The sequence below is a fragment of the Aotus nancymaae genome, unplaced genomic scaffold (assembly GCF_030222135.1).
Source record: "Aotus nancymaae isolate 86718 unplaced genomic scaffold, 86718_ANA_hifiasm-v0.15.2.pri h1tg000193l, whole genome shotgun sequence".
Classification (NCBI taxonomy): Eukaryota; Metazoa; Chordata; class Mammalia; order Primates; family Aotidae; genus Aotus; species Aotus nancymaae.
In genome coordinates this window covers 995,988-1,021,850 of record NW_026988608.1, presented here as the reverse complement: position 1 = coordinate 1,021,850, position 25,863 = coordinate 995,988, and the positions used below count along the sequence as shown (strand labels likewise).

Sequence of the window (25,863 nt, the reverse complement as noted above, 5' to 3'; positions counted from 1 at the left end):
TCTAGCCGTCCACCTCCACCCCCGTGGCCCTGTGGTGCCCTTTAACTGCTTATGATGGTCCACGTAGCGCAAACCAGAGCCTTATCAGAGACCCTGGTTCTCTCTGCTGGGTGCATGCGGAGCACCTCGGCCGGCATCCAGTGCCCACGCTGCGTGCCACCCCGCGCCAGTCCCCCGGCAGGTGGAGGTGAGCAAGACCTTGGCTGGAGTGGCTCTGTTAGGGCAAGATGCCCAGGAGACTGTGCGGGGCTGGGGCTAGGCTCCAGGAGAGGAGAGGAGGCTCCCGACGGTGGGGCGGGCCAGGCTGAGGGAGCCCCAGGGAACAGCATGTACAGTGAAATGTATAAATCACAAGAATACATTTTCGGAGTTTTGACAAATGGCTGGAGTGGCTGTCAGTGGAGGGGCTGCAGCTGTGGCCTTGTGGAGGGTGGCGGGCACCGCAGATGTGCTCAGCCTGACTGCCTGCCCTGGTGCGGGGTACGCTCTGGCTTTGAGTGCTGGAAGTGTCTCTCATCGGGCTTGGGCAAGCTGCTCTTCCTCTTATGCCTCGGTTTCCACATCTGTATGGTTGGGCTGGTCTCGGTGGTGTAGGAACAGGCCAGGTGCCCGTTTGTGAGGCTCCAGACTGGTGCGTGCAGGTCACTGTGAAATGAGCTGGGTTTCTGAGTGGCAGGGATACAGAGCCATGTCCCTTGGGGGGCTCCAAGCTGGGCTAGTGGAGGGGAGGGGAAGGAGAGTGTGGGGGAGGGTGGAGATGGAGCCCGTGGGCCAGTGGGTGATGGAGGGGAGTGTGGGGCGGGTGGCGAGTGGGGCTTCTGGTGTCGGGGGCTGCAGCTGTGGGCGGCCGCCGTGTCCCTGAGTGAGGAGCACCTGTGGGAAGTGAGGGCATGAGCTCCATTTTCCTCCTTTTGAGCTCCCTGCCCTGGCACTGTGGTGACAGCAGCTGCATCTATGTGGATGTGGAATTGTGCAGGGCAGGGAAGGGGCGGAGAGGGGACCCCAGCCAAGGAGTAGGCTCCAGGCATCCCGATGGCCTGGATGTGTGAGGATGAACTGGGCGGGTGCTTGCCATGGGCCAGGGACACTAGAAGGGTGAGCTTCATTCTCCAGGGAGCTCCGACTGTGTCCAGAGGTGCTTCTGGGCCTGGCTCCAGCCTTGCCCCACAGTAGTGGGGCCTGTGTCCCCATCCCACCCTGTCCCCGTGCTGTAGGTGTCCTGTGTCCCCACCCATCCTGTCCTGTCCCCGTGCTGTAGGTGTCATGTGTCCCCACCCGTCCTCCCGTGTCCCCGTGCTGTAGGTGTCCTGTGTCCCCAGCTGTCCCGTCCTGTCCCCATGCCATAGGTGGGGGCCTTGGTGAGGCTGGGAGATGGTACTCCGGTGCTGCCCAGGGCTGGCCTGCTGTGGAGATTGACAGGGTGAAGGAGAAGAAGATCCAGGAAGATTGAGCAGGTGTTTATTTCACAGGGTCCGTTTTCATCTGACCCCTGCTTTGTCGTTCACCTGCCTCTTTGCGGCGCCCGGTTCTTGATGCTCCCCTTTAGCAAAACTGAAGCTCAGCCACCACTCCTGGCCTGTTTTTTCAAAATATATTTATAGAGATGGGGTCTTGCCATCTTGCCCAGGCTGGTCCACTCCTGATACTGGAGTGGGGTCTGCAACCCCCTGTGGCTCACCTTCCTCCCACTGCTGGCGGGGGCTTTGCTGGCAGCTCCCAGGGCTGAGTTTTCTTTGAATAATCTGCCCAGAAGATTCCAGGGGCTGTATCCGGGGGCCTTGAGAGAAGAAATTTTTGGCAAGTTGCAGCGGGTTCTGTTAAGCGGGAGAAGAAAGTCTGCTGGCCCCTCCCGAGTCTCACGTCGAATTGTCATCCCCTTTGGCCCGTTTTTTTCTGAGTTGTTTGTTTTTGTTGTGGAGTTGCAGGAGGCCTTTATGTATTCTGCAGTCCTTTGTGGGATGTGTGTTTTGTGAATACGTCCCCCTAGTCTGTGGCTTGCCTGTTCAATTTCCCAGTGGCAGTTTCCATGATCAGCAGTTTTTAGTTACGATTCTTTATGGCTCTTGTTTTCTGAGGCCTGAGAGATCTGTGTTCCCTGCCACGTCATGAAGACCTTCTTCTCTTTTGTCTTCCTTGAAGCTGTGTGGTTTTACTGGTTACATTTAGGTTTTTGACTTATCACAAGTTAATTTTTATGTATGATGTAAGATAGTGGTTGAAGTTTATTATTGTTCATATGGAATCCAGCTGTTTCACCACTGTTTGTTGATAACTTTTTTTCTTTTTTGAAGAGACAGGGTCTTGCCCTGTCACTCAGGCTGAAGTACAGTGGCGACGTGGCTCACCGCACCCTTGGCCTCCCGGGCTCCTCCCACCTTAGGCTCCTGAGTAGCTGGGACTACAGGCATGCACCACCACACCCAGCTAATTTTTAAAATACTTTTTGCGGAGATGGGGTCTTGCCGTCTTTCCCAGGCTGGTCTCAAACTCTTGGGCTCAAGCAGTCCTCCCACCTTGAACTCCCAAAGTGCTGGGTTTATAGGCATGAAAATTCGTTTTTCCCATTGGATTGCTTTGGGACTTCTGTTGACAATCGGAGTGCAAGTGTGTCTTATTTCTGGATTGGCTGTTCGGCTCCGCTGGTCTGTTGAAGTTTATTCCGGCGCCGCCTGCCTCGGTTGTGGTGGCATTAGAGGAAGTCTTGGAGTCAGCAGACGTCCCTAACTCAGTTCGTATAGAGGCTGCTTTGGATATTCCAGGCCTGTTGCATTTCCACAGAGATGTTAGAGCATCTTGTCAATTTCTGCAAAATGCCTGCTGAGCTTAGGGCTGGTACTGAGTGGAATCTGCAGATCAGCATGACGGGAGAGGGGTGACGTCTTCACTACGGGGACTTGCAGTTTACGAAGGTGGTTATCCTTCGTTTACTAAGCTTGTCTTTAATTTCTCTCGGCAGCGTTTTGTGATTTTCAGTGTAGTTGTTTTGTGTCTTTTGTAAATAAATTCTTACGTAGTTTGTACTTTTTAATGTTATTATAAATGGCATTTTTAAACATGTAGCTTTCCAGTTGTTTACTCTTAGTGAGCGGAGGTACAGATGTGGGGTTATGTGTTAATCTTGTATCCCGTGGCCCCTCTCAACTCGCTTCTGTGGAGTTGTGGGTGACGGCCGTCAGCAGTTGGAATTTGCAGGCAGAGCCACGTGTGCGCCTTTTTCTCCAGGCTTGAGGCCACTCCTTTCCTTCTCTGCCTCGCTGGGCCGGTCAGGACCTTTGACGTGGTGTGAGTCAGCCTGGGGAGCTGGGCCTTCGCTGTGCCCTTCCTTTGGAGGAAAGCACTGAGTGGTTCACCGGTAAGGAGGCGAGTATCTGGAGGATCTGTTTTTGTTGTTCCTTTTTAAAAAAATGTCCTTTATCAAAGGAAGGACGCTTCCTTCTAGTTCGTACTTTGCTGAGAATTTTTGCTGTAGAAGACTGTTGAATGTGGTCAGATGCTTTTTCTGCGTGTGCTGAAATGATTCCATAGTCTCCCTCCTTTGTCTTGCTAACTTGGTAAATTGCACTGATGTTTAGTTAAAGCAAACTAGCATTTCTGGGCTAACCCTACTTGGCCATGTCATTCTCCTTTAAATTTTGGGCTGGGTGTAGTAGTTTATGGCTTTAATCCCAGCACGTTGGGAGGCCAAGGTGGGCGGATAGCTTGAGCCCAGGAGTTTAAGACCAGCCTGGGCAACATGGTAAAACCCCATTTCTACAAAAAATTACAAAAATCAGCTGGGTGCCGTGGTGTGCACCTGTAGTCTCAGCTACTGCAGAGGCTGAGGTGGGAGGATTGCTGGGGCACAGGAGGTGGAGGCTGCGGTGGGCTGTGACTGCACCACTGCCCTCCAGCCTGGGTGACAGAGCAAGACTGTGTCCCCCCAAAAAAATAAATTAAAAAACAGTGTTTCTGCCTTTGCTTCGTGTACACATTGGTGAGAGCCGTTGCTCTGTGATGTGGTTTCTTGGCCTTGCCTCTGTGATGCCTCTGCGGGGTTTTGGTGTTGGAGTTGTGCTGGCTTCAGAGATTAACCGCTAACCACATGGAAGCCAAGTGTCATCCCTGCTCTGTGTTTGGAGAGAGCGTCTGTCTTTGATGCTGTTTCTTCCTCAGGTGTTTACTGGGATTCACCAATGAAACCGTCTGTGCCTTTTTTTTTGTGGGAAGGTTTTTGATACGAGCCAAATTTCTTTAATAGATACAAGTTTTCTGTCTTATTATGTGCCAAGTTTTATTTTTTAAGGAATAACTATATTTTTAAAATTATTTGCTGAGGAAAACATAAACTGAAAAATTAAAGGAATTATCAGTCTGCTTCATGTAAATTATCAAATTTGTTGATAGAATGTTCATGTATTCTCATATTATTCTTTTAATGTCTATAGTGATAACCCCTCTGATTCCTGATAGTGGTAATTTGTGTCTTTTATTCTGGATCATTCTCCCTACTGGTTTATTAGTTTTGCTAATCTAAGAACTAAAAAGAAATGTGAATTTTTAAAATTGTCTGTTTTTTGTGTTTATTTAATTTTGAGACAGGGTCTCCCTGTGTGGCCCAGGCGAGGGTGCAGTGGCCTGCTCAGAGTTCCCTGCCTCCACCTCCAAGGCTCAAGGGGTCAGCCTGCCTCAGCCTCCCAAGTAGATGGGACTGCAGGCACATGCCTGGCTAAGCGTGTAATTTTTTGTAGAGATGGGGGTTTCACTGTGTTGTCAAGGCTGGTCTTTCTTGGCCTCAAGCCTCCCACAGTGCTGGGATTTTTCTGCTTTCTTGGTGATAGAGAAGTTGTCTCCGAGGCACTCGTTTGATCAGACCTGCAGAGGCCTCTAGAAAGTTGTGTTTTGACTGGGTGAGGTGGTTCATGCCTGTAATCCCAGCACTTTGGGAGACTGAGGTGGATGGATCACGAGGTCAGGAGTTCAAGACCAGCCTGGCCCACATGGTGAAACCCCGTCTCTACTAAAAATACAAAAATCAGCCCGGCATGGTGGCGTGTGCCTGTAATCCCAGCTACTAGGGAGGCTGAGGCAGGAGAATTGCTTGAACCCGGGAGGTGGAGGTTGCAGTGGGCTGAGATTGTGCCACTGCACTCCAGCCTGGGTGACAGAGGAAAATTCTGCCTCAAAAGAAAAAAAAAAGAAAGAGAATAGGTGAGCATGGTGCAGTGAGCTCTGTGGAGAGAGCACGAGCACGTTCACGTACCATCTTTTGCTGTGTATGATCCTAATTGCTCTATTTGGTTATCAGTTACTGTTTATCTCTTAACTGTGCCTAATGTTAAACTTTATTGTGGGTGTGCATGTGCATATGGAAACCGTAGTGTGCATGGGGTTTGGCGCTAGCCGCCGTTTAAGGCCTCCGCTGGGGGTCGTGGGGTGTGTCCCCCCAGGTCGGCAGGATGCCCGTATGCTGGTCCGGAAGCTCCACCACAGGGCAAACCCGGGAGCAGTGGCGCGCGCCTGGATTCCCAGGTCCCATGGAGCCTCAGAAACCACCCTCTCTTTGTCCTTTTCTTGCAGTTCATTCTTTCTGCACATCCTCTGCTTCGGGTTGAGCTCCTGGCTTATTTCATTTTCTGTGCAGGGCTCCCCACAGATGCGTGTCGTCGGTGGCTGCCCTGCTGGTAGACCATCCCTCCGGGTGCCCACTGCTGGTTCCTGGGTAGCTGCAGCCTCTGTCCATGCGCGGACCCTACCCTGAGGTGCTGTCAGGGCTTCCCTCTGGGTCGCCGTGAAGCGGCCTCACCTCCTTGGAACTGCAGGCCTCCCTGACCTCGCCACTTGTCCCTGAGACCCGGCCGGCCCTCCTCTCCGTGGGCCAGGGACACAGCTGCCCTTTGCAAAGGGGAACGGATGTGCCTCTGGAGACCTGTGCAGAGGCTGGCCTCGTGCAGCTGGGGCTGGCCACGCCCTGTGCTTCTGGGGTGCCCACCCTCCTGGGCCATCAGACGTGGCCCTCTGGCAGCAGAAGGAGACTTCGGGCCGTCTCTGCGTCTTCCCTGTCTCCAACTCTGTTACCACAGCTGGGTTTTGTCAGCGGCAGAACAGAAGCAGGCACTCTCCAGGAGGGGCACTGGGTACACGTTTGGTTTCTTGTGAGGAGAGCAGGGGGCTCTGGGGACCCCGGGCAGGGCAGCCTCTTGAGGGGCCCACAACTCTGTGGCACACTTGTCACCATTCCCCAAACAATGCCACACGGCTGGTGGAAGCGGGGGCATCACACACCAGTCCCCAGAAACCCGCTTGACTTCCTCTGTCGGACGCGGTCAGCTGTGTGACTGGTGCTGCGGAGCATCTGGCGGCGTCACTTAGCACGGGGGACTGGAGGCCACCGTGGGTGGCCTGGAAGGGTGGCTGGGGGCGGCAGGTTCCTGCAAGGTCACTGGAATCTGGAGTGAAATGGCTGGTTACGGGGATGCGCACCCGAGCCTCACGGTGGTGGCATTGCCACTGAGTTCAGCTCTCTCCTGTGCTTCCCTCCTGCTGAATTTCCCCAGATTTCTGAAACGAGTATGATAACTGGAAAAGCAGTTGAACAGAGAAAGAAACATGCGTGCGTGGCAGAAGGCGGTGCCATGCGGCGAGGCCGTGGTTCTCTGCGGGCCACCGTGTGTTCGTTAGTAGTGAGTCGGAGTTGCAGTGAGCTTTTCATCACCTGTTGGTTTCTGCACATCCATGTCACCATACCCTGTCCCCTGCGTGGCCCTCCCCTGCCACCCTTACTCCGTGGTCACCACGATTAGTGTCACTAGGACTGTGTGTGTTTCAGTCACAGCTGAGCCGTGGAGTGTGCTATGACTTTAGTTTTTCAGTTAAAAAAAATTTTACAAACACATTTAAAAAAACAAGACAAGAGCCAGTGTGAAGAGAGCCAGCAGTCAACAACGTTCATAGAACTTGAAAGGCAGACAGATGGACCCAGGGCTACTTGGGCCAGTCCCCGTGAGGGCTGCGATGGGGCGGGAGGGGCTGGCAGGTCGTCTCAGGGGTAGCGGGGGGTCTGGGTGAGGAGCAGTTGGGCGGTCCAGCCCCCTTCTGCTGCGGCCAGCACGGCCCATGGTGTGCTCTGCAGGGCTGGCAGGGATCCTGGTGTGGCCTGTGTGATTTGAGGGTAGAAATCATGATGGGGAAAGGATGCAGCCATGCTGGAGGGAGCCCCCATCCGCAGGGTCCCGGTGACCGGAGATGCTGCCATGCGGGGACCGGGTGGAATTTCCATGCTGCTCCGTGCTCGGGATCTAGCCAGGGGATTCCGATCAGAAACGAGGCTTGTAGATCATTGCGTTTTGCGTGCTGTGATTTCAAGTACACTTACGTTGTTTCGTAGAATTTGGCCCTCTCTAGTGATAAGCTATCATTTAAATATATTCTAAGTATACTTCGTAGGGGAAATACCTGTTATAAAATTCACCCAGCCTTTTTTCCCCAGTGGATTAAGTTTGCTAGCATGCATCTTTAGGAGAAGTTTGCCATAACGTGTAGAGACTTAAGCTGATTTTGTCTCCGTATTTGACGAAAGAGGAGGATGTTTCTCCATTGTCTTTCGTGGGAAGGCGTCTGCTCCTCTGTGCCCCCGTCTTCTGGTTAGTTCTGCTGCTCTGTCAGGTTCAGCTAACAGGAAAACTGTTGTGACAGAAGAAACTGAGTTTGGAGACGCAGCTCGCAGGCGGGGCCTTTCTCCCGGGCCACCCTCCGCACCGCCGGGACACAGTCGCGGGCGTCCTTTGCTGGAAGGCCCAATTGTTACTTCCTTTTACAGCACTATTTTTAGCTGCAGTGTATTTATGGCTGCGCGGACAAGAGGACTTTTCTCATGAAAGGAAATGCTTTTCCCAGGGATAAGCCAGTGGCGCGGGGCAGGATTTCCTGAGGAATCCGCAGCGAGGCCCTGTGTTCCCGCCACCCAGCGTGGCGCCCACCCTGGGTCCCCAGGAGGCCCTGGCCTGCTCTGCGTCTGCAGGGTGAAGGCGCCCACGCTGCTTCTTTTATTTTTAAATGACTTGCACTTGAAAGTTTTAAGGAAGTCTTTGGAAGGAAATGAGTTGATGTGCTGGTGTGTGTCACCATCAGTGGTCACTGTTTCTTGGAGTGTGGGGTGTGGTCCAGCGTGCTGGTGTGTGTGGACATGGTGGTCACTGTTTCCTGGAGTGTGGGGTGTGGTCCAGCGTGCTGGTGTGTGTGGACATGGTGGTCACTGTTTCCTGGAGTGTGGGGTGTGGTCCAGCATGCTGGTGTGTGTGGACGTGGTGGTCATTGTTGCCTGGAGTGTGGGGTGTGGTCCAGCGTGCTGGTGCATGTGGACGTGGTGGTCACTGTTGCCTGGAGTGTGGGGTGTGGTCCGGGGTGTGGGGCTGCCGCCCCAGGCCTCCTGGCTTTTGTGGATTGAAATCCACGTCTGTGCCATGTGTAGGGTTCCTGCCCAGTCTCTGAAGCCGGCTAGTCCTTCTGGCTAAGCATCACTGTGCCTGCCTGCTGAGGGAACGCTGGGGTCGTTTCAGAGGCGACATCCATGCCCTGCAGGGCCACGTGCGCACACAGGCTCCAGGACAGCCGTGGGAGTGGCTTCTCACTGGACTTGCTGTGTGGGTCCTTGAGGCAAAGGGAGGGTGGAGGTTGTGGAAGGTCATGGATGGGTCAGAATGTGGGCTCCTGACACCGAGGGTCCCTTTGCAGGGCCTCCTGCAGGGGCCGTGCTCTGAGCCAAGGCACTCGCCCCTCATATCCTTCTTCAGACCCCACTGTGAGGTGAGCGGCAGCTGGCCCCACCGGCCACAGCCTCCACTGCTTCCCGTGTTTTCTTCCTGTTGGGACGGAGTCCCATTTGGGAAGCCTCCTGCCTGTAGAGGTTTCTCGTGGGTGTCCACGGCTCAGCTCGCGGGTCGTGTGGGTCTTGGCACCCAGCGTCCTGCCTGTAGCGGTGTCTCGCTGTGTCCACGGCTCAGCTGGCTGGTCCTATGCGCCTCAGCACCCAGTGTGCTCCCTGCCAGCCAGGTCCCAGCCAGTGCCCAGTGAGTGGGAGAGGGATGGCCTCACTGCCCTGTCTTCCCAAACGGTGTTGACTCATGGCCTTCAGAGAGTGGACCAGAGGTGGCTTCTGACTTTAGGAGACACTCCTGGCTCTCCACTCTTGCCCTGTGCAGACCAGTGGTACAGAGAGGGGGGTGTTGTGGGTCTAGGGGGTGACGCAGGTCATTGCATGCCAGGGAGCCCACAGCCTCCACCCAGGACCATGCCTGGCGCCAGCACAGGGAGGTTTCACAGAGCAGGCGGAGCAGGGCGTGGTGGGAGGGCGCCGATGTGGAACGCCACGCCAGGCCTCGGAGCCCCTCGCCGGGACCCACGGCTCCTGCATGGATGGTTTCACATCATCAGCATTGCTGGAAAAGGACGGGGTCTTAGAAGTGGAGGCTCAAAGGTGGCTGAGAGGTACAGCATCTGGGCTTTGCAGAAGTCGGCTGGAAATAATTGGTCAAGATTTGCTGCCAGTGAGGGACACAGGGCGGGGCCTACTCCAGTGGGCAGATGCCATCCTGCTGGGGGGGTCAAGAGTGTGGCCTCCATCCCGATGGTGACGCCGTCCTGTGTGGGGAGACTCCATGATGACCGGAGCGTGGCTGGTGTCTGGCAGCTGACTGCTGGCAGGACGGCGGGAAGGCAGGCTGGCTGTGTCTGGCTCCTCCTGGGGTGCGGACAAGTGTGAGGAGACGCGGTTGGAACGCAGGGATGGACATTGTGATGCTTGTGGAGACGCTGGTGGGGCCTGTGTTCGTGGACGTCCTGACCCCCGTGCCACTCGCACGCTGCCACAGTTGGTCCTCGGTGCAGTGATCTCAAGCGTAGCGTCTAGCGTCACCTCAACCTGTTGTATCTAGACATCCTTGATGGCACTGAGTCCCCTCTTCCTGGATGTGTGCAGGGATCATGGGCTGTATTTAGAGGTCGCTAATGTTCGAGTCTTTTCATCTCGACCCCCTGCTTTGGTCTTTCTGACCTTGCCATCTGAGACCATCTGTCCCACTCGTCTGGAGGGCAGCCCGCATGTGGGTCACTGTGGCTGAAACCGTCCGTCCCACTCGTCTGGAGGGCAGCCTGCATGTGGGTCACTGTGGCAGCCCGCGTGTGGGTCACCGTCTGTCCCACTTGTCTGGAGGGCAGCCCACGTGTGGGTCACTGTGGCAGCCCGCGTGTGGGTCACCGTCTGTCCCACTTGTCTGGAGGGCAGCCCACGTGTGGGTCACTGTGGCAGCCCGCGTGTGGGTCACCATCTGTCCCACTTGTCTGGAGGGCAGCCTGCGTGTGGGTCACTGTGGCAGCCCGCGTGTGGGTCACAGTCTGTCCCACTTGTCTGGAGGGCAGCCCGCGTGTGGGTCACTGTGGCAGCCCACATGTGGGTCACTGTGGCGGCTCGCGTGTGGGTCACCGTCTGTCCCACTCGTCTGGAGGGCAGCCCGCGTGTGGGTCACTGTGGCAGCCCACGTGTGGGTCACCATCTGTCCCACTCGTCTGGAGGGCAGCCTGCATGTGGGTCACTGTGGCAGCCCGCGTGTGGGTCACCATCTGTCCCACTCGTCTGGAGGGCAGCCCACGTTTGGGTCACTGTGGCAGCCTGCGTGTGGGTCACTGTGGCAGCCTGTGTGTGGGTCACTGTGACAGCCTGCGTGTGGGTCACTGTGGCGGCTCGCGTGTGGGTCACCGTCTGTCCCACTCGTCTGGAGGGCAGCCCGCGTGTGGGTCACTGTGGCGGCTCGCGTGTGGGTCACCGTCTGTCCCACTCGTCTGGAGGGCAGCCTGCATGTGGGTCACTGTGGCAGCCCACGTGTGGGTCACCGTCTGTCCCACTCGTCTGGAGGGCAGCCCGCGTTTGGGTCACTGTGGCAGCCCGCGTGTAGGTCACTGTGGCGGCCCACGTGTGGGTCACCGTCTGTCCCACTTGTCTGGAGGGCAGCCCGCGTGTGGGTCACTGTGGCAGCCTGCGTGTGGGTCACTGTGGCAGTGGCTTGCTCCTTGCTCCGTGGTTAGTTGTCCTGTTCATGCTTAGGTTAGGTAGTTGGTTGCTCCATCGTTTTCGCTTAGGGATTCTGGGTAAGAACTTTACCAAGGTGAGCTTGGGCGCTTCTCGTGCCACCAGCTCTGGAGGCCCAGGCTGCTGTCACAGGGAAGGCTGTGACCTCACACTCGGCTTAGCAGGAGGAGGCATCTCCTCCTGTGTATGACGTCATCCAGGGATCTTCGGTGGGGAAGGCTGCGTCACCCACGTTCAGGGATCTTCTCCTGTGACTCCTCTGTGGGTCTTTTGCTCATTTTTGAATCAGTTTGTGTTTTGTATTTTTCCCTTGACTTTTAAGAGTTCTTCAAATTTTAAGATTAATTATCTGTGATATATGTTGCAATTATTTTCAAACCGCTTTGACATTTGTCTTTTGATTTTGCCATGCCAAAGTTTACAAAAAGTTATAGTTGACTTACTCTTTTTAAAGATCGTGTTTGGGTTTTGAGTCACAGTTTGTTTTTCCATATGAACTTTCGAATCACCTTGTGTCGTCTGGGCTGGGCGGGGCGGGTGGCTCGAGGCCATCGGACAGGGCCAGGACTATTTCTGCGCTCCTTGGAGAGGCCCGGCAGCTTGGTGGTGCTGAGTCATGCTCTCTGGAAACCAGAGGGGTCTTTTCACGGGCACACAGCTTTTGTTCGTTTCCTGAAGGAATGTCCTACAGCTTCTCGCTGAGAGTGTCATTCGTCAGCTTCCCTTGCTGCGCCGTAAGCGGAGCTTCCTCTTCTGCCTGGCGATCCTTTGTGTCTGTGGTGGCTGTGATTCCGGGTGCTCATTTCGCGGCCTCCTGCTTTCCTGGACTCCGGTTGTCGGTCGCATTTTCTCCTGGCTTCTCGGCTCTTCCGGGCGTGCTGTGGCGTCGTCGGCAGATGCAGGGAGCTCGGGTCTCCGTTCCCGTCCCCGTGGCTCCGCTCATTTCCTTTCGGACCTCACTCCCTCCTCCCCGGGATGTGAGGGTGAATGGCACTGGGCGTCACGGGCACCTTTGCTGCGTCCCAGGGAATGGCCGGGTTTGCCCGGGAAGAGGTGTCGGTGTGTGTGCGGTGGGATGTTTCTGATCCACGTCTCACATGGGACTCAGCATTGTTGCTATTAAACAAGAAGTGATGACAGTGAACACACGAGGCGCTCCGCTCCTAAGGCTGGGGCATGGAACTGTGCCGTAAGTGAGGAATTTTGAAGGATTATATAAATCCACAAATTACTGAATGCAATTCGGAAAAAAATCCAGAAAAACAGTAAGTTAAGGAAATACCAAGTTTGAAGAGCTCTCTGGAGAGGGAGGGGCAGGTTGACCACAGAGCAGTGTCAGGAACAGGCTGATCCGTACGGTTTAACAGTCCATTGTAAGATTGTTAACTGTTGGGGTAAAGTTTTAAATTGGAGTCTTATTGTAGACATTATACCAAAACAAAATCTCAGTGGGCAAAAATAGGTTTTCTTTGGAGACAGAGTCTTGCTCTGTGGCCCAGGCTGGAGTGCAGTGGTGCGATCTCGGCTCACTGCAACCTCCGCCTCCCGGGTTCAAGCAATTCTCGTGCCTCAGCCTCCTGAGTAGCTGAGACTACCAGGCGCACACCACACCCAGCTAATTTTAGTAGAGATGGGGGTCTCACGATGTTGGCCAGGCTGGTCACGCCCTCCTGATCTCAGGTGATTTGCCCGCCTTGGCCTCCCAAAGTGCTGGGATCACAGGCATGAGCCAGCATGCCTGGCTATAAATTTTTTAAATAATGTTTATTTTATTTTATGATACAGATGCGTATAGTCATAGTATGAGGCACACGTGTGACTGTGCTGTATAACAGGTGACCGCAGACGTCATGGTTTAAAGCAAGCACCAGCTCGTTTCATGCTTCTGTAGGGTGGACGTCGGGGCTCAGCTGCTGGGTCCTCTGCTCAGGTATCCACGGCTACAGTCAGGTTGTGTGTTCTTGGGGGCTGCGTTGTTGTCTGGAGGCCCAGCTGGGCAGGGCCTGCTTTCAGACCACCGCAGGGACTTTGCAGATAGCCTCTCTTTGCACATAGCCTGTGGTTGTAGGACTCGTGGCTTCTTGCTGCGCCAGAGCCCGTGGGAGAGAGACTGCCCTCAGCTTATGGCCTCAGACCTTTAGACTCACCCAGAAGTGCCTCATTGATAAGACCAGACCCACCCAGGATTTGCCCCCTTTTGATTAACTTCAGACCTACTGGAGAAGGTGCTTCCTTACTCGGCCAGTCCCTTTCACCTTTGCCTCATAGCCTAGGCGTGGGAGTGCCGCCTTCCCTGGTTCATAGGTCCCGCCTGCACTGAGGGTGAGGATTACCCGGGGTGGGAATGCCGGGGCGTGGGGGGCCCTGCGGGCCTGCTGGAGTCCTGCGTTACACTTTTCTGACAAATGGTCATTGACTTTAATTGAAGAACTTTTCAGTAATCTTAAAAAGAATTAACCTTCATGTATTCCTTCCCCATCTTTGTTCCTTTCCTACAGCACATCCAGAATTTTGACTTGTATCATTTTTCCTCCCTGGAGAACTTTTTAAACATGACTTACAGGGCACACCGACATTTGTGAAGGATGACTGCTGCACACGTGGTTGGAGGGTGCGTTTTTCATTCCACGCTCTCCTTGCTGGTGTGGTTTCCGCTGACAGGTTCCCTCCGTTCTTGCCCTTGTTCCTCTGTAGCTAAGATGTATTTATTTCTTGCTTCTTTCAAGATTTTCTATGTCTGTGATTTTCTACAATTGGGATATGATAGGCCTAGGTATAGATGGCTTGGCATTTATCCTGCTTGAAGTCTCTGGGCTTCGTGGATCAGTGGTTTGGTGTCTGCACTAATTTTGGAAATTTTCAGAGCTCTTATATGTTGCAACCATAACTGAAATTCTTTAGTTAACTTTGCCAGGAACAATAATCATTTGACTTTTTTTAGATCTGTTGGTATGATCCGTTGTATTAGTGGTATTCCTAACAGTGAATCATCCACGTATGAGTAGAATAGTCCACCGGCTCACTCTGTGTGATAACAGTGAATCCTCATGTACGCATAGAATAGTCCACCTGCTTCCTACGTGTGATAACAGTGAGTCCTCATGTAGGTATAGAATAGTCCGCCTGCTCACTCTGTGTAATAACAGTGAATCATCCCTACATTGTGGTGTGTGTTGCTGAGTGTGTAGTTCACTGCCGTCCTGACCTACACTGCGGTGTGTGTTGCTGAGTGTGTAGTTCACTGCCGTCCTGACCTACATTGTGGTGTGTGTTGCTGAGTGTGTAGTTCACTGCCGTCCTGATCTACACTGTGGTGTGTGTTGCTGAGTGTGTAGTTCACTGCCGTCCTGACATACACTGCAGTGTGTGTTGCTGAGTGTGTAGTTCACTGCCGTCCTGACCTACATTGTGTGTGTGTTGGTGAGTGTGTAGTTCACTGCCGTCCTGACCTACACTGTGGTATGTGTTGGTGAGTGTGTAGTTCACTGCCGTCCTGACCTACACTGTGGTGTGTGTTGCTGAGTGTGTAGTTCACTGCCGTCCTGACCTACATTGTGTGTGTGTTGCTGAGCGTGTAGTTCACTGCCGTCCTGACCTACATTGTGTGTACGTTGGTGAGTGTGTAGTTCACTGCCGTCCTGACCTACATTGTGTGTTGGTGAGTGTGTAGTTCACTGCCGTCCTGACCTACACTGCGGTGTGTGTTGGTGAGTGTGTAGTTCACTGCCGTCCTGACCTACACTGCGGTGTGTGTTGCTGAGTGTGTAGTTCACTGCCGTCCTGACCTACATTGTGGTGTATGTTGCTGAGTGTGTAGTTCACTGCCATCCTGACCTACATTGTGTGTGTGTTGGTGAGTGTGTAGTTCACTGCCGTCCTGACGTACACTGTGGTGTGTGTTGCTGAGTGTGTAGTTTACTGCCGTCCTGACCTACACTGTGGTGTGTGTTGCTGAGTGTGTAGTTCACTGCCGTCCTGACCTACATTGTGTGTGTGTTGGTGAGTGTGTAGTTCACTGCCATCCTGACGTACACTGTGGTGTGTGTTGCTGAGTGTGTAGTTCACTGCCGTCCTGACCTACACTGTGGTGTGTGTTGGTGAGTGTGTAGTTCACTGCCGTCCTGACCTACACTGTGGTGTGTGTTGGTGAGTGTGTAGTTTACTGCCGTCCTGACCTACACTGTGGTGTGTGTTGCTGAGTGTGTAGTTCACTGCCGTCCTGACCTACGCTGTGGTGTGTGTTGCTGAGTGTGTAGTTCACTGCCGTCCTGACCTACACTGTGGTGTGTGTTGGTGAGTGTGTAGTTTACTGCCGTCCTGACCTACACTGTGGTGTGTGTTGCTGAGTATGTGGTTCACTGCCGTCCTGACCTACACTGTGTTGTGTGTTACTGAGTGTGTAGTTCACTGCCGTCCTGACCTACACTGCGGTGTCTGTTGGTGAATGTGTAGTTCACTGCCGTCCTGACCTACAGTGTGGTGTGTGTTGCTGAGTGTGTAGTTCACTGCCATCCTGACCTACATTGTGTGTGTGTTGGTGAGTGTGTAGTTCACTGCCGTCCTGACGTACACTGTGGTGTGTGTTGCTGAGTGTGTAGTTTACTGCCGTCCTGACCTACACTGTGGTGTGTGTTGGTGAGTGTGTAGTTCACTGCCGTCCTGACCTACATTGCGGTGTGTGTTGGTGAGTGTGTAGTTTACTGCCGTCCTGACCTACACTGTGGTGTGTGTTGGTGAGTGTGTAGTTCACTGCCGTCCTGACCTACATTATGTGTGTGTTGGTGAGTGTGTAGTTCACTGCCGTCCTGACCTACATTATGTGTGTGTTGGTGAGTGTGTAGTTCACTGCCGTCCTGACGTACACTGTGGTGTGTGTTGGTGAGTGTGTAGTTCACTGCCGTCCTGACCTACATTGTGTGTACGTTGGTGAGTGTGTAGTTCACTGCCGTCCTGACCTACATTGTGTGTTGGTGAGTGTGTAGTTCACTGCCGTCCTGACCTACACTGCGGTGTGTGTTGGTGAGTGTGTAGTTCACTGCCGTCCTGACCTACACTGCGGTGTGTGTTGCTGAGTGTGTAGTTCACTGCCGTCCTGACCTACATTGTGGTGTATGTTGCTGAGTGTGTAGTTCACTGCCATCCTGACCTACATTGTGTGTGTGTTGGTGAGTGTGTAGTTCACTGCCGTCCTGACGTACACTGTGGTGTGTGTTGCTGAGTGTGTAGTTTACTGCCGTCCTGACCTACACTGTGGTGTGTGTTGCTGAGTGTGTAGTTCACTGCCGTCCTGACCTACATTGTGTGTGTGTTGGTGAGTGTGTAGTTCACTGCCATCCTGACGTACACTGTGGTGTGTGTTGCTGAGTGTGTAGTTCACTGCCGTCCTGACCTACACTGTGGTGTGTGTTGGTGAGTGTGTAGTTCACTGCCGTCCTGACCTACACTGTGGTGTGTGTTGGTGAGTGTGTAGTTTACTGCCGTCCTGACCTACACTGTGGTGTGTGTTGCTGAGTGTGTAGTTCACTGCCGTCCTGACCTACGCTGTGGTGTGTGTTGCTGAGTGTGTAGTTCACTGCCGTCCTGACCTACACTGTGGTGTGTGTTGGTGAGTGTGTAGTTTACTGCCGTCCTGACCTACACTGTGGTGTGTGTTGCTGAGTATGTGGTTCACTGCCGTCCTGACCTACACTGTGTTGTGTGTTACTGAGTGTGTAGTTCACTGCCGTCCTGACCTACACTGCGGTGTCTGTTGGTGAATGTGTAGTTCACTGCCGTCCTGACCTACAGTGTGGTGTGTGTTGCTGAGTGTGTAGTTCACTGCCATCCTGACCTACATTGTGTGTGTGTTGGTGAGTGTGTAGTTCACTGCCGTCCTGACGTACACTGTGGTGTGTGTTGCTGAGTGTGTAGTTTACTGCCGTCCTGACCTACACTGTGGTGTGTGTTGGTGAGTGTGTAGTTCACTGCCGTCCTGACCTACATTGCGGTGTGTGTTGGTGAGTGTGTAGTTTACTGCCGTCCTGACCTACACTGTGGTGTGTGTTGGTGAGTGTGTAGTTCACTGCCGTCCTGACCTACATTATGTGTGTGTTGGTGAGTGTGTAGTTCACTGCCGTCCTGACCTACATTATGTGTGTGTTGGTGAGTGTGTAGTTCACTGCCGTCCTGACGTACACTGTGGTGTCTGTTGGTGAATGTGTAGTTCACTGCCGTCCTGACCTACAGTGTGGTGTGTGTTGCTGAGTGTGTAGTTCACTGCCATCCTGACCTACATTGTGTGTGTGTTGGTGAGTGTGTAGTTCACTGCCGTCCTGACGTACACTGTGGTGTGTGTTGCTGAGTGTGTAGTTTACTGCCGTCCTGACCTACACTGTGGTGTGTGTTGCTGAGTATGTGGTTCACTGCCGTCCTGACCTACACTGTGGTGTGTGTTGGTGAGTGTGTAGTTCACTGCCGTCCTGACCTACATTGCGGTGTGTGTTGGTGAGTGTGTAGTTTACTGCCGTCCTGACCTACACTGCGGTGTCTGTTGGTGAATGTGTAGTTCACTGCCGTCCTGACCTACAGTGTGGTGTGTGTTGCTGAGTGTGTAGTTCACTGCCATCCTGACCTACATTGTGTGTGTGTTGGTGAGTGTGTAGTTCACTGCCGTCCTGACGTACACTGTGGTGTGTGTTGCTGAGTGTGTAGTTCACTGCCATCCTGACGTACACTGTGGTGTGTGTTGCTGAGTGTGTAGTTCACTGCCGTCCTGACCTACATTGTGTGTGTGTTGGTGAGTGTGTAGTTCACTGCCGTCCTGACGTACACTGTGGTGTGTGTTGGTGAGTGTGTAGTTTACTGCCGTCCTGACCTACACTGTGGTGTGTGTTGCTGAGTATGTGGTTCACTGCCGTCCTGACCTACACTGTGGTGTGTGTTGCTGAGTGTGTAGTTCACTGCCGTCCTGACCTACGCTGTGGTGTGTGTTGCTGAGTGTGTAGTTCACTGCCGTCCTGACCTACACTGTGGTGTGTGTTGCTGAGTGTGTAGTTCACTGCCGTCCTGACCTACATTATGTGTGTGTTGGTGAGTGTGTAGTTCACTGCCATCCTGACGTACACTGTGGTGTGTGTTGCTGAGTGTGTAGTTTACTGCCGTCCTGACCTACACTGTGGTGTGTGTTGCTGAGTGTGTAGTTCACTGCCGTCCTGACCTACACTGTGGTGTGTGTTGCTGAGTGTGTAGTTTACTGCCGTCCTGACCTACACTGTGGTGTGTGTTGGTGAGTGTGTAGTTCACTGCCGTCCTGACCTACATTGCGGTGTGTGTTGGTGAGTGTGTAGTTTACTGCCGTCCTGACCTACACTGTGGTGTGTGTTGGTGAGTGTGTAGTTCACTGCCGTCCTGACCTACATTATGTGTGTGTTGGTGAGTGTGTAGTTCACTGCCGTCCTGACCTACATTATGTGTGTGTTGGTGAGTGTGTAGTTCACTGCCGTCCTGACGTACACTGTGGTGTCTGTTGGTGAATGTGTAGTTCACTGCCGTCCTGACCTACAGTGTGGTGTGTGTTGCTGAGTGTGTAGTTCACTGCCATCCTGACCTACATTGTGTGTGTGTTGGTGAGTGTGTAGTTCACTGCCGTCCTGACGTACACTGTGGTGTGTGTTGCTGAGTGTGTAGTTTACTGCCGTCCTGACCTACACTGTGGTGTGTGTTGCTGAGTATGTGGTTCACTGCCGTCCTGACCTACACTGTGGTGTGTGTTGGTGAGTGTGTAGTTCACTGCCGTCCTGACCTACATTGCGGTGTGTGTTGGTGAGTGTGTAGTTTACTGCCGTCCTGACCTACACTGCGGTGTCTGTTGGTGAATGTGTAGTTCACTGCCGTCCTGACCTACAGTGTGGTGTGTGTTACTGAGTGTGTAGTTCACTGCCATCCTGACCTACATTGTGTGTGTGTTGGTGAGTGTGTAGTTCACTGCCGTCCTGACGTACACTGTGGTGTGTGTTGCTGAGTGTGTAGTTCACTGCCATCCTGACGTACACTGTGGTGTGTGTTGCTGAGTGTGTAGTTCACTGCCGTCCTGACCTACATTGTGTGTGTGTTGGTGAGTGTGTAGTTCACTGCCGTCCTGACGTACACTGTGGTGTGTGTTGGTGAGTGTGTAGTTTACTGCCGTCCTGACCTACACTGTGGTGTGTGTTGCTGAGTATGTGGTTCACTGCCGTCCTGACCTACACTGTGGTGTGTGTTGCTGAGTGTGTAGTTCACTGCCGTCTTGACCTACGCTGTGGTGTGTGTTGCTGAGTGTGTAGTTCACTGCCGTCCTGACCTACACTGTGGTGTGTGTTGCTGAGTGTGTAGTTCACTGCCGTCCTGACCTACATTATGTGTGTGTTGGTGAGTGTGTAGTTCACTGCCATCCTGACGTACACTGTGGTGTGTGTTGCTGAGTGTGTAGTTTACTGCCGTCCTGACCTACACTGTGGTGTGTGTTGCTGAGTGTGTAGTTCACTGCCGTCCTGACCTACACTGTGGTGTGTGTTGCTGAGTGTGTAGTTTACTGCCGTCCTGACCTACACTGTGGTGTGTGTTGGTGAGTGTGTAGTTCACTGCCGTCCTGACCTACATTGCGGTGTGTGTTGCTGAGTGTGTAGTTCACTGCCGTCCTGACCTACATTGTGGTGTGTGTTGCTGAGTGTGTAGTTCACTGCCGTCCTGATCTACACTGTGGTGTGTGTTGCTGAGTGTGTAGTTCACTGCCGTCCTGACATACACTGCAGTGTGTGTTGCTGAGTGTGTAGGTCACTGCCGTCCTGACCTACATTGTGTGTGTGTTGGTGAGTGTGTAGTTCACTGCCGTCCTGACCTACATTGTGGTATGTGTTGCTGAGTGTGTAGTTCACTGCCGTCCTGACATACACTGCAGTGTGTGTTGCTGAGTGTGTAGTTCACTGCCGTCCTGACCTACATTGCGGTGTGTGTTGGTGAGTGTGTAGTTTACTGCCGTCCTGACCTACACTGTGGTGTGTGTTGGTGAGTGTGTAGTTCACTGCCGTCCTGACCTACATTATGTGTGTGTTGGTGAGTGTGTAGTTCACTGCCGTCCTGACCTACATTATGTGTGTGTTGGTGAGTGTGTAGTTCACTGCCATCCTGACGTACACTGTGGTGTGTGTTGCTGAGTGTGTAGTTTACTGCCGTCCTGACCTACACTGTGGTGTGTGTTGCTGAGTGTGTAGTTCACTGCCGTCCTGACCTACACTGTGGTGTGTGTTGCTGAGTGTGTAGTTTACTGCCGTCCTGACCTACACTGTGGTGTGTGTTGGTGAGTGTGTAGTTCACTGCCGTCCTGACCTACATTGCGGTGTGTGTTGCTGAGTGTGTAGTTCACTGCCGTCCTGACCTACATTGTGGTGTGTGTTGCTGAGTGTGTAGTTCACTGCCGTCCTGATCTACACTGTGGTGTGTGTTGCTGAGTGTGTAGTTCACTGCCGTCCTGACATACACTGCAGTGTGTGTTGCTGAGTGTGTAGGTCACTGCCGTCCTGACCTACATTGTGTGTGTGTTGGTGAGTGTGTAGTTCACTGCCGTCCTGACCTACATTGTGGTATGTGTTGCTGAGTGTGTAGTTCACTGCCGTCCTGACATACACTGCAGTGTGTGTTGCTGAGTGTGTAGTTCACTGCCGTCCTGACCTACATTGCGGTGTGTGTTGGTGAGTGTGTAGTTTACTGCCGTCCTGACCTACACTGTGGTGTGTGTTGGTGAGTGTGTAGTTCACTGCCGTCCTGACCTACATTATGTGTGTGTTGGTGAGTGTGTAGTTCACTGCCGTCCTGACCTACATTATGTGTGTGTTGGTGAGTGTGTAGTTCACTGCCATCCTGACGTACACTGTGGTGTGTGTTGCTGAGTGTGTAGTTTACTGCCGTCCTGACCTACACTGTGGTGTGTGTTGCTGAGTGTGTAGTTCACTGCCGTCCTGACCTACACTGTGGTGTGTGTTGCTGAGTGTGTAGTTTACTGCCGTCCTGACCTACACTGTGGTGTGTGTTGGTGAGTGTGTAGTTCACTGCCGTCCTGACCTACATTGCGGTGTGTGTTGCTGAGTGTGTAGTTCACTGCCGTCCTGACCTACATTGTGGTGTGTGTTGCTGAGTGTGTAGTTCACTGCCGTCCTGATCTACACTGTGGTGTGTGTTGCTGAGTGTGTAGTTCACTGCCGTCCTGACATACACTGCAGTGTGTGTTGCTGAGTGTGTAGGTCACTGCCGTCCTGACCTACATTGTGTGTGTGTTGGTGAGTGTGTAGTTCACTGCCGTCCTGACCTACATTGTGGTATGTGTTGCTGAGTGTGTAGTTCACTGCCGTCCTGACATACACTGCAGTGTGTGTTGCTGAGTGTGTAGTTCACTGCCGTCCTGACCTACATTGCGGTGTGTGTTGGTGAGTGTGTAGTTTACTGCCGTCCTGACCTACACTGTGGTGTGTGTTGGTGAGTGTGTAGTTCACTGCCATCCTGACGTACACTGTGGTGTGTGTTGCTGAGTGTGTAGTTTACTGCCGTCCTGACCTACACTGTGGTGTGTGTTGCTGAGTGTGTAGTTCACTGCCGTCCTGACCTACACTGTGGTGTGTGTTGCTGAGTGTGTAGTTTACTGCCGTCCTGGCCTACACTGTGGTGTGTGTTGGTGAGTGTGTAGTTCACTGCCGTCCTGACCTACATTGCGGTGTGTGTTGGTGAGTGTGTAGTTTACTGCCGTCCTGACCTACACTGTGGTGTGTGTTGGTGAGTGTGTAGTTCACTGCCGTCCTGACCTACATTGCGGTGTGTGTTGCTGAGTGTGTAGTTCACTGCCGTCCTGACCTACATTGTGGTGTGTGTTGCTGAGTGTGTAGTTCACTGCCGTCCTGATCTACACTGTGGTGTGTGTTGCTGAGTGTGTAGTTCACTGCCGTCCTGACATACACTGCAGTGTGTGTTGCTGAGTGTGTAGGTCACTGCCGTCCTGACCTACATTGTGTGTGTGTTGGTGAGTGTGTAGTTCACTGCCGTCCTGACCTACATTGTGGTATGTGTTGCTGAGTGTGTAGTTCACTGCCGTCCTGACATACACTGCAGTGTGTGTTGCTGAGTGTGTAGTTCACTGCCGTCCTGACCTACATTGTGGTGTGTGTTGCTGAGTGTGTAGTTCACTGCCGTCCTGATCTACACTGTGGTGTGTGTTGGTGAGTGTGTAGTTCACTGCCGTCCTGACCTACACTGCGGTGTGTGTTGGTGAGTGTGTAGTTCACTGCCGTCCTGACCTACACTGCGGTGTGTGTTGCTGAGTGTGTAGTTCACTGCCGTCCTGACCTACATTGTGGTGTGTGTTGCTGAGTGTGTAGTTCACTGCCGTCCTGACCTACAGTGTGGTGTGTGTTGCTGAGTGTGTAGTTCACTGCCGTCCTGACCTACACTGTGGTGTGTGTTGGTGAGTGTGTAGTTCACTGCCATCCTGACCTACATTGTGTGTGTGTTGGTGAGTGTGTAGTTCACTGCCGTCCTGACCTACACTGCGGTGTGTGTTGCTGAGTGTGTAGTTCACTGCCGTCCTGACCTACAGTGTGGTGTGTGTTGCTGAGTGTGTAGTTCACTGCCGTCCTGACCTACACTGTGGTGTGTGTTGGTGAGTGTGTAGTTCACTGCCATCCTGACCTACATTGTGTGTGTGTTGGTGAGTGTGTAGTTCACTGCCGTCCTGACGTACACTGTGGTGTGTGTTGCTGAGTGTGTAGTTTACTGCCGTCCTGACCTACACTGTGGTGTGTGTTGCTGAGTGTGTAGTTCACTGCCGTCCTGACCTACATTGTGTGTGTGTTGGTGAGTGTGTAGTTCACTGCCATCCTGACGTACACTGTGGTGTGTGTTGGTGAGTGTGTAGTTTACTGCCGTCCTGACCTACACTGTGGTGTGTGTTGCTGAGTATGTGGTTCACTGCCGTCCTGACCTACACTGTGTTGTGTGTTGTTGAGTGTGTAGTTTACTGCCGTCCTGACCTACACTGCGGTGTCTGTTGGTGAATGTGTAGTTCACTGCCGTCCTGACCTACAGTGTGGTGTGTGTTGCTGAGTGTGTAGTTCACTGCCATCCTGACCTACATTGTGTGTGTGTTGGTGAGTGTGTAGTTCACTGCCGTCCTGACGTACACTGTGGTGTGTGTTGCTGAGTGTGTAGTTTACTGCCGTCCTGACCTACACTGTGGTGTGTGTTGCTGAGTGTGTAGTTCACTGCCGTCCTGACCTACATTATGTGTGTGTTGGTGAGTGTGTAGTTCACTGCCATCCTGACGTACACTGTGGTGTGTGTTGCTGAGTGTGTAGTTTACTGCCGTCCTGACCTACACTGTGGTGTGTGTTGCTGAGTGTGTGGTTCACTGCCGTCCTGACCTACACTGTGGTGTGTGTTGCTGAGTGTGTAGTTTACTGCCGTCCTGGCCTACACTGTGGTGTGTGTTGGTGAGTGTGTAGTTCACTGCCGTCCTGACCTACATTGCGGTGTGTGTTGGTGAGTGTGTAGTTCACTGCCGTCCTGACCTACGCTGTGGTGTGTGTTGCTGAGTGTGTAGTTCACTGCCGTCCTGACCTACACTGTGGTGTGTGTTGCTGAGTGTGTAGTTCACTGCCGTCCTCACCTACACTGGAGTGTGTGTTGCTGAGTGTGTAGTTCACTGCCCTCCTGACCTACACTGCGGTATGTGTTGGTGAGTGTGTAGTTCACTGCCGTCCTGACCTACAGTGTGTGTGTGTTGGTGAGTGTGTAGTTCACTGCCGTCCTGACCTACGCTGTGGTGTGTGTTGCTGAGTGTGTAGTTCACTGCCGTCCTGACCTACACTGTGGTGTGTGTTGGTGAGTGTGTAGTTCACTGCCGTCCTGACCTACATTGCGGTGTGTGTTGCTGAGTGTGTAGTTCACTGCCGTCCTGACCTACATTGCGGTGTGTGTTGGTGAGTGTGTAGTTTACTGCCGTCCTGACCTACACTGTGGTGTGTGTTGGTGAGTGTGTAGTTCACTGCCGTCCTGACCTACACTGTGGTGTGTGTTGCTGAGTGTGTAGTTCACTGCCGTCCTCACCTACACTGGAGTGTGTGTTGCTGAGTGTGTAGTTCACTGCCCTCCTGACCTACACTGCGGTATGTGTTGGTGAGTGTGTAGTTCACTGCCGTCCTGACCTACAGTGTGTGTGTGTTGGTGAGTGTGTAGTTCACTGCCGTCCTGACCTACGCTGTGGTGTGTGTTGCTGAGTGTGTAGTTCACTGCCGTCCTGACCTACACTGTGGTGTGTGTTGCTGAGTGTGTAGTTCACTGCCGTCCTGACCTACATTGCGGTGTGTGTTGCTGAGTGTGTAGTTCACTGCCGTCCTCACCTACACTGGAGTGTGTGTTGCTGAGTGTGTAGTTCACTGCCCTCCTGACCTACACTGCGGTATGTGTTGGTGAGTGTGTAGTTCACTGCCGTCCTGACCTACAGTGTGTGTGTGTTGGTGAGTGTGTAGTTCACTGCCGTCCTGACCTACGCTGTGGTGTGTGTTGCTGAGTGTGTAGTTCACTGCCGTCCTGACCTACACTGTGGTGTGTGTTGGTGAGTGTGTAGTTCACTGCCGTCCTGACCTACATTGCGGTGTGTGTTGCTGAGTGTGTAGTTCACTGCCGTCCTGACCTACATTGCGGTGTGTGTTGCTGAGTGTGTAGTTCACTGCCGTCCTGACCTACATTGCGGTGTGTGTTGCTGAGTGTGTAGTTCACTGCCGTCCTGACCTACACTGTGGTGTGTGTTGCTGAGTGTGTAGTTCACTGCCGTCCTGACCTACACTGTGGTGTGTGTTGCTGAGTGTGTAGTTCACTGCCGTCCTGACCTACGCTGTGGTGTGTGTTGCTGAGTGTGTGGTTCACTGCCGTCCTGACCTACGCTGTGGTGTGTGTTGCTGAGTGTGTAGTTTACTGCCATCCTGACCTACACTGTGGTGTGTGTTGGTGAGTGTGTGGTTCACTGCCGTCCTGACCTACACTGGTGTGTGTTGCTGAGTGTGTAGTTCACTGCCGTCCTGACCTACACTGTGGTGTGTGTTGGTGAATGTGTAGTTCACTGCCGTCCTGACCTACATTGCGGTGTGTGTTGCTGAGTGTGTAGTTCACTGCCGTCCTGACCTACACTGTGGTGTGTGTTGGTGAGTGTGTAGTTCACTGCCGTCCTGACCTACACTGTGGTGTGTGTTGCTGAGTGTGTAGTTCACTGCCGTCCTGACCTACGCTGTGGTGTGTGTTGCTGAGTGTGTGGTTCACTGCCGTCCTGACCTACGCTGTGGTGTGTGTTGCTGAGTGTGTAGTTTACTGCCATCCTGACCTACACTGTGGTGTGTGTTGCTGAGTTTGTGGTTCACTGCCGTCCTGACCTACACTGGTGTGTGTTGCTGAGTGTGTGGTTCACTGCCGTCCTGACCTACACTGTGGTGTGTGTTGGTGAGTGTGTAGTTCACTGCCGTCCTGACCTACACTGTGGTGTGTGTTGCTGAGTGTGTAGTTCACTGCCGTCCTGACCTACGCTGTGGTGTGTGTTGCTGAGTGTGTGGTTCACTGCCGTCCTGACCTACGCTGTGGTGTGTGTTGCTGAGTGTGTAGTTTACTGCCATCCTGACCTACACTGTGGTGTGTGTTGGTGAGTGTGTGGTTCACTGCCGTCCTGACCTACACTGGTGTGTGTTGCTGAGTGTGTAGTTCACTGCCGTCCTGACCTACACTGTGGTGTGTGTTGGTGAGTGTGTAGTTCACTGCCG

At 53.2% G+C, this 25,863-nt stretch overlaps 1 protein-coding gene across 3 annotated transcripts in view; it reads left to right on the top strand.

The window, feature by feature from the left end:
• Nucleotides 1-25,863, top strand: part of INPP5A (inositol polyphosphate-5-phosphatase A) — a 252,619-nt gene that overhangs the window by 45,497 nt on the left and 181,259 nt on the right. The window contains exon 1 of one of the 3 annotated variants that reach the window (XM_012477498.1): nt 11,725-11,793. The exons of the other annotated variants lie outside the window; for them this stretch is intronic. Coding sequence (XP_012332921.1) covers nt 11,740-11,793 — 54 coding nt within the window. The 5' untranslated portion in view covers nt 11,725-11,739. Of the gene's footprint in view, nt 1-11,724; nt 11,794-25,863 lie in introns of those variants that run through there. 3 annotated transcript variants of the gene reach the window in all.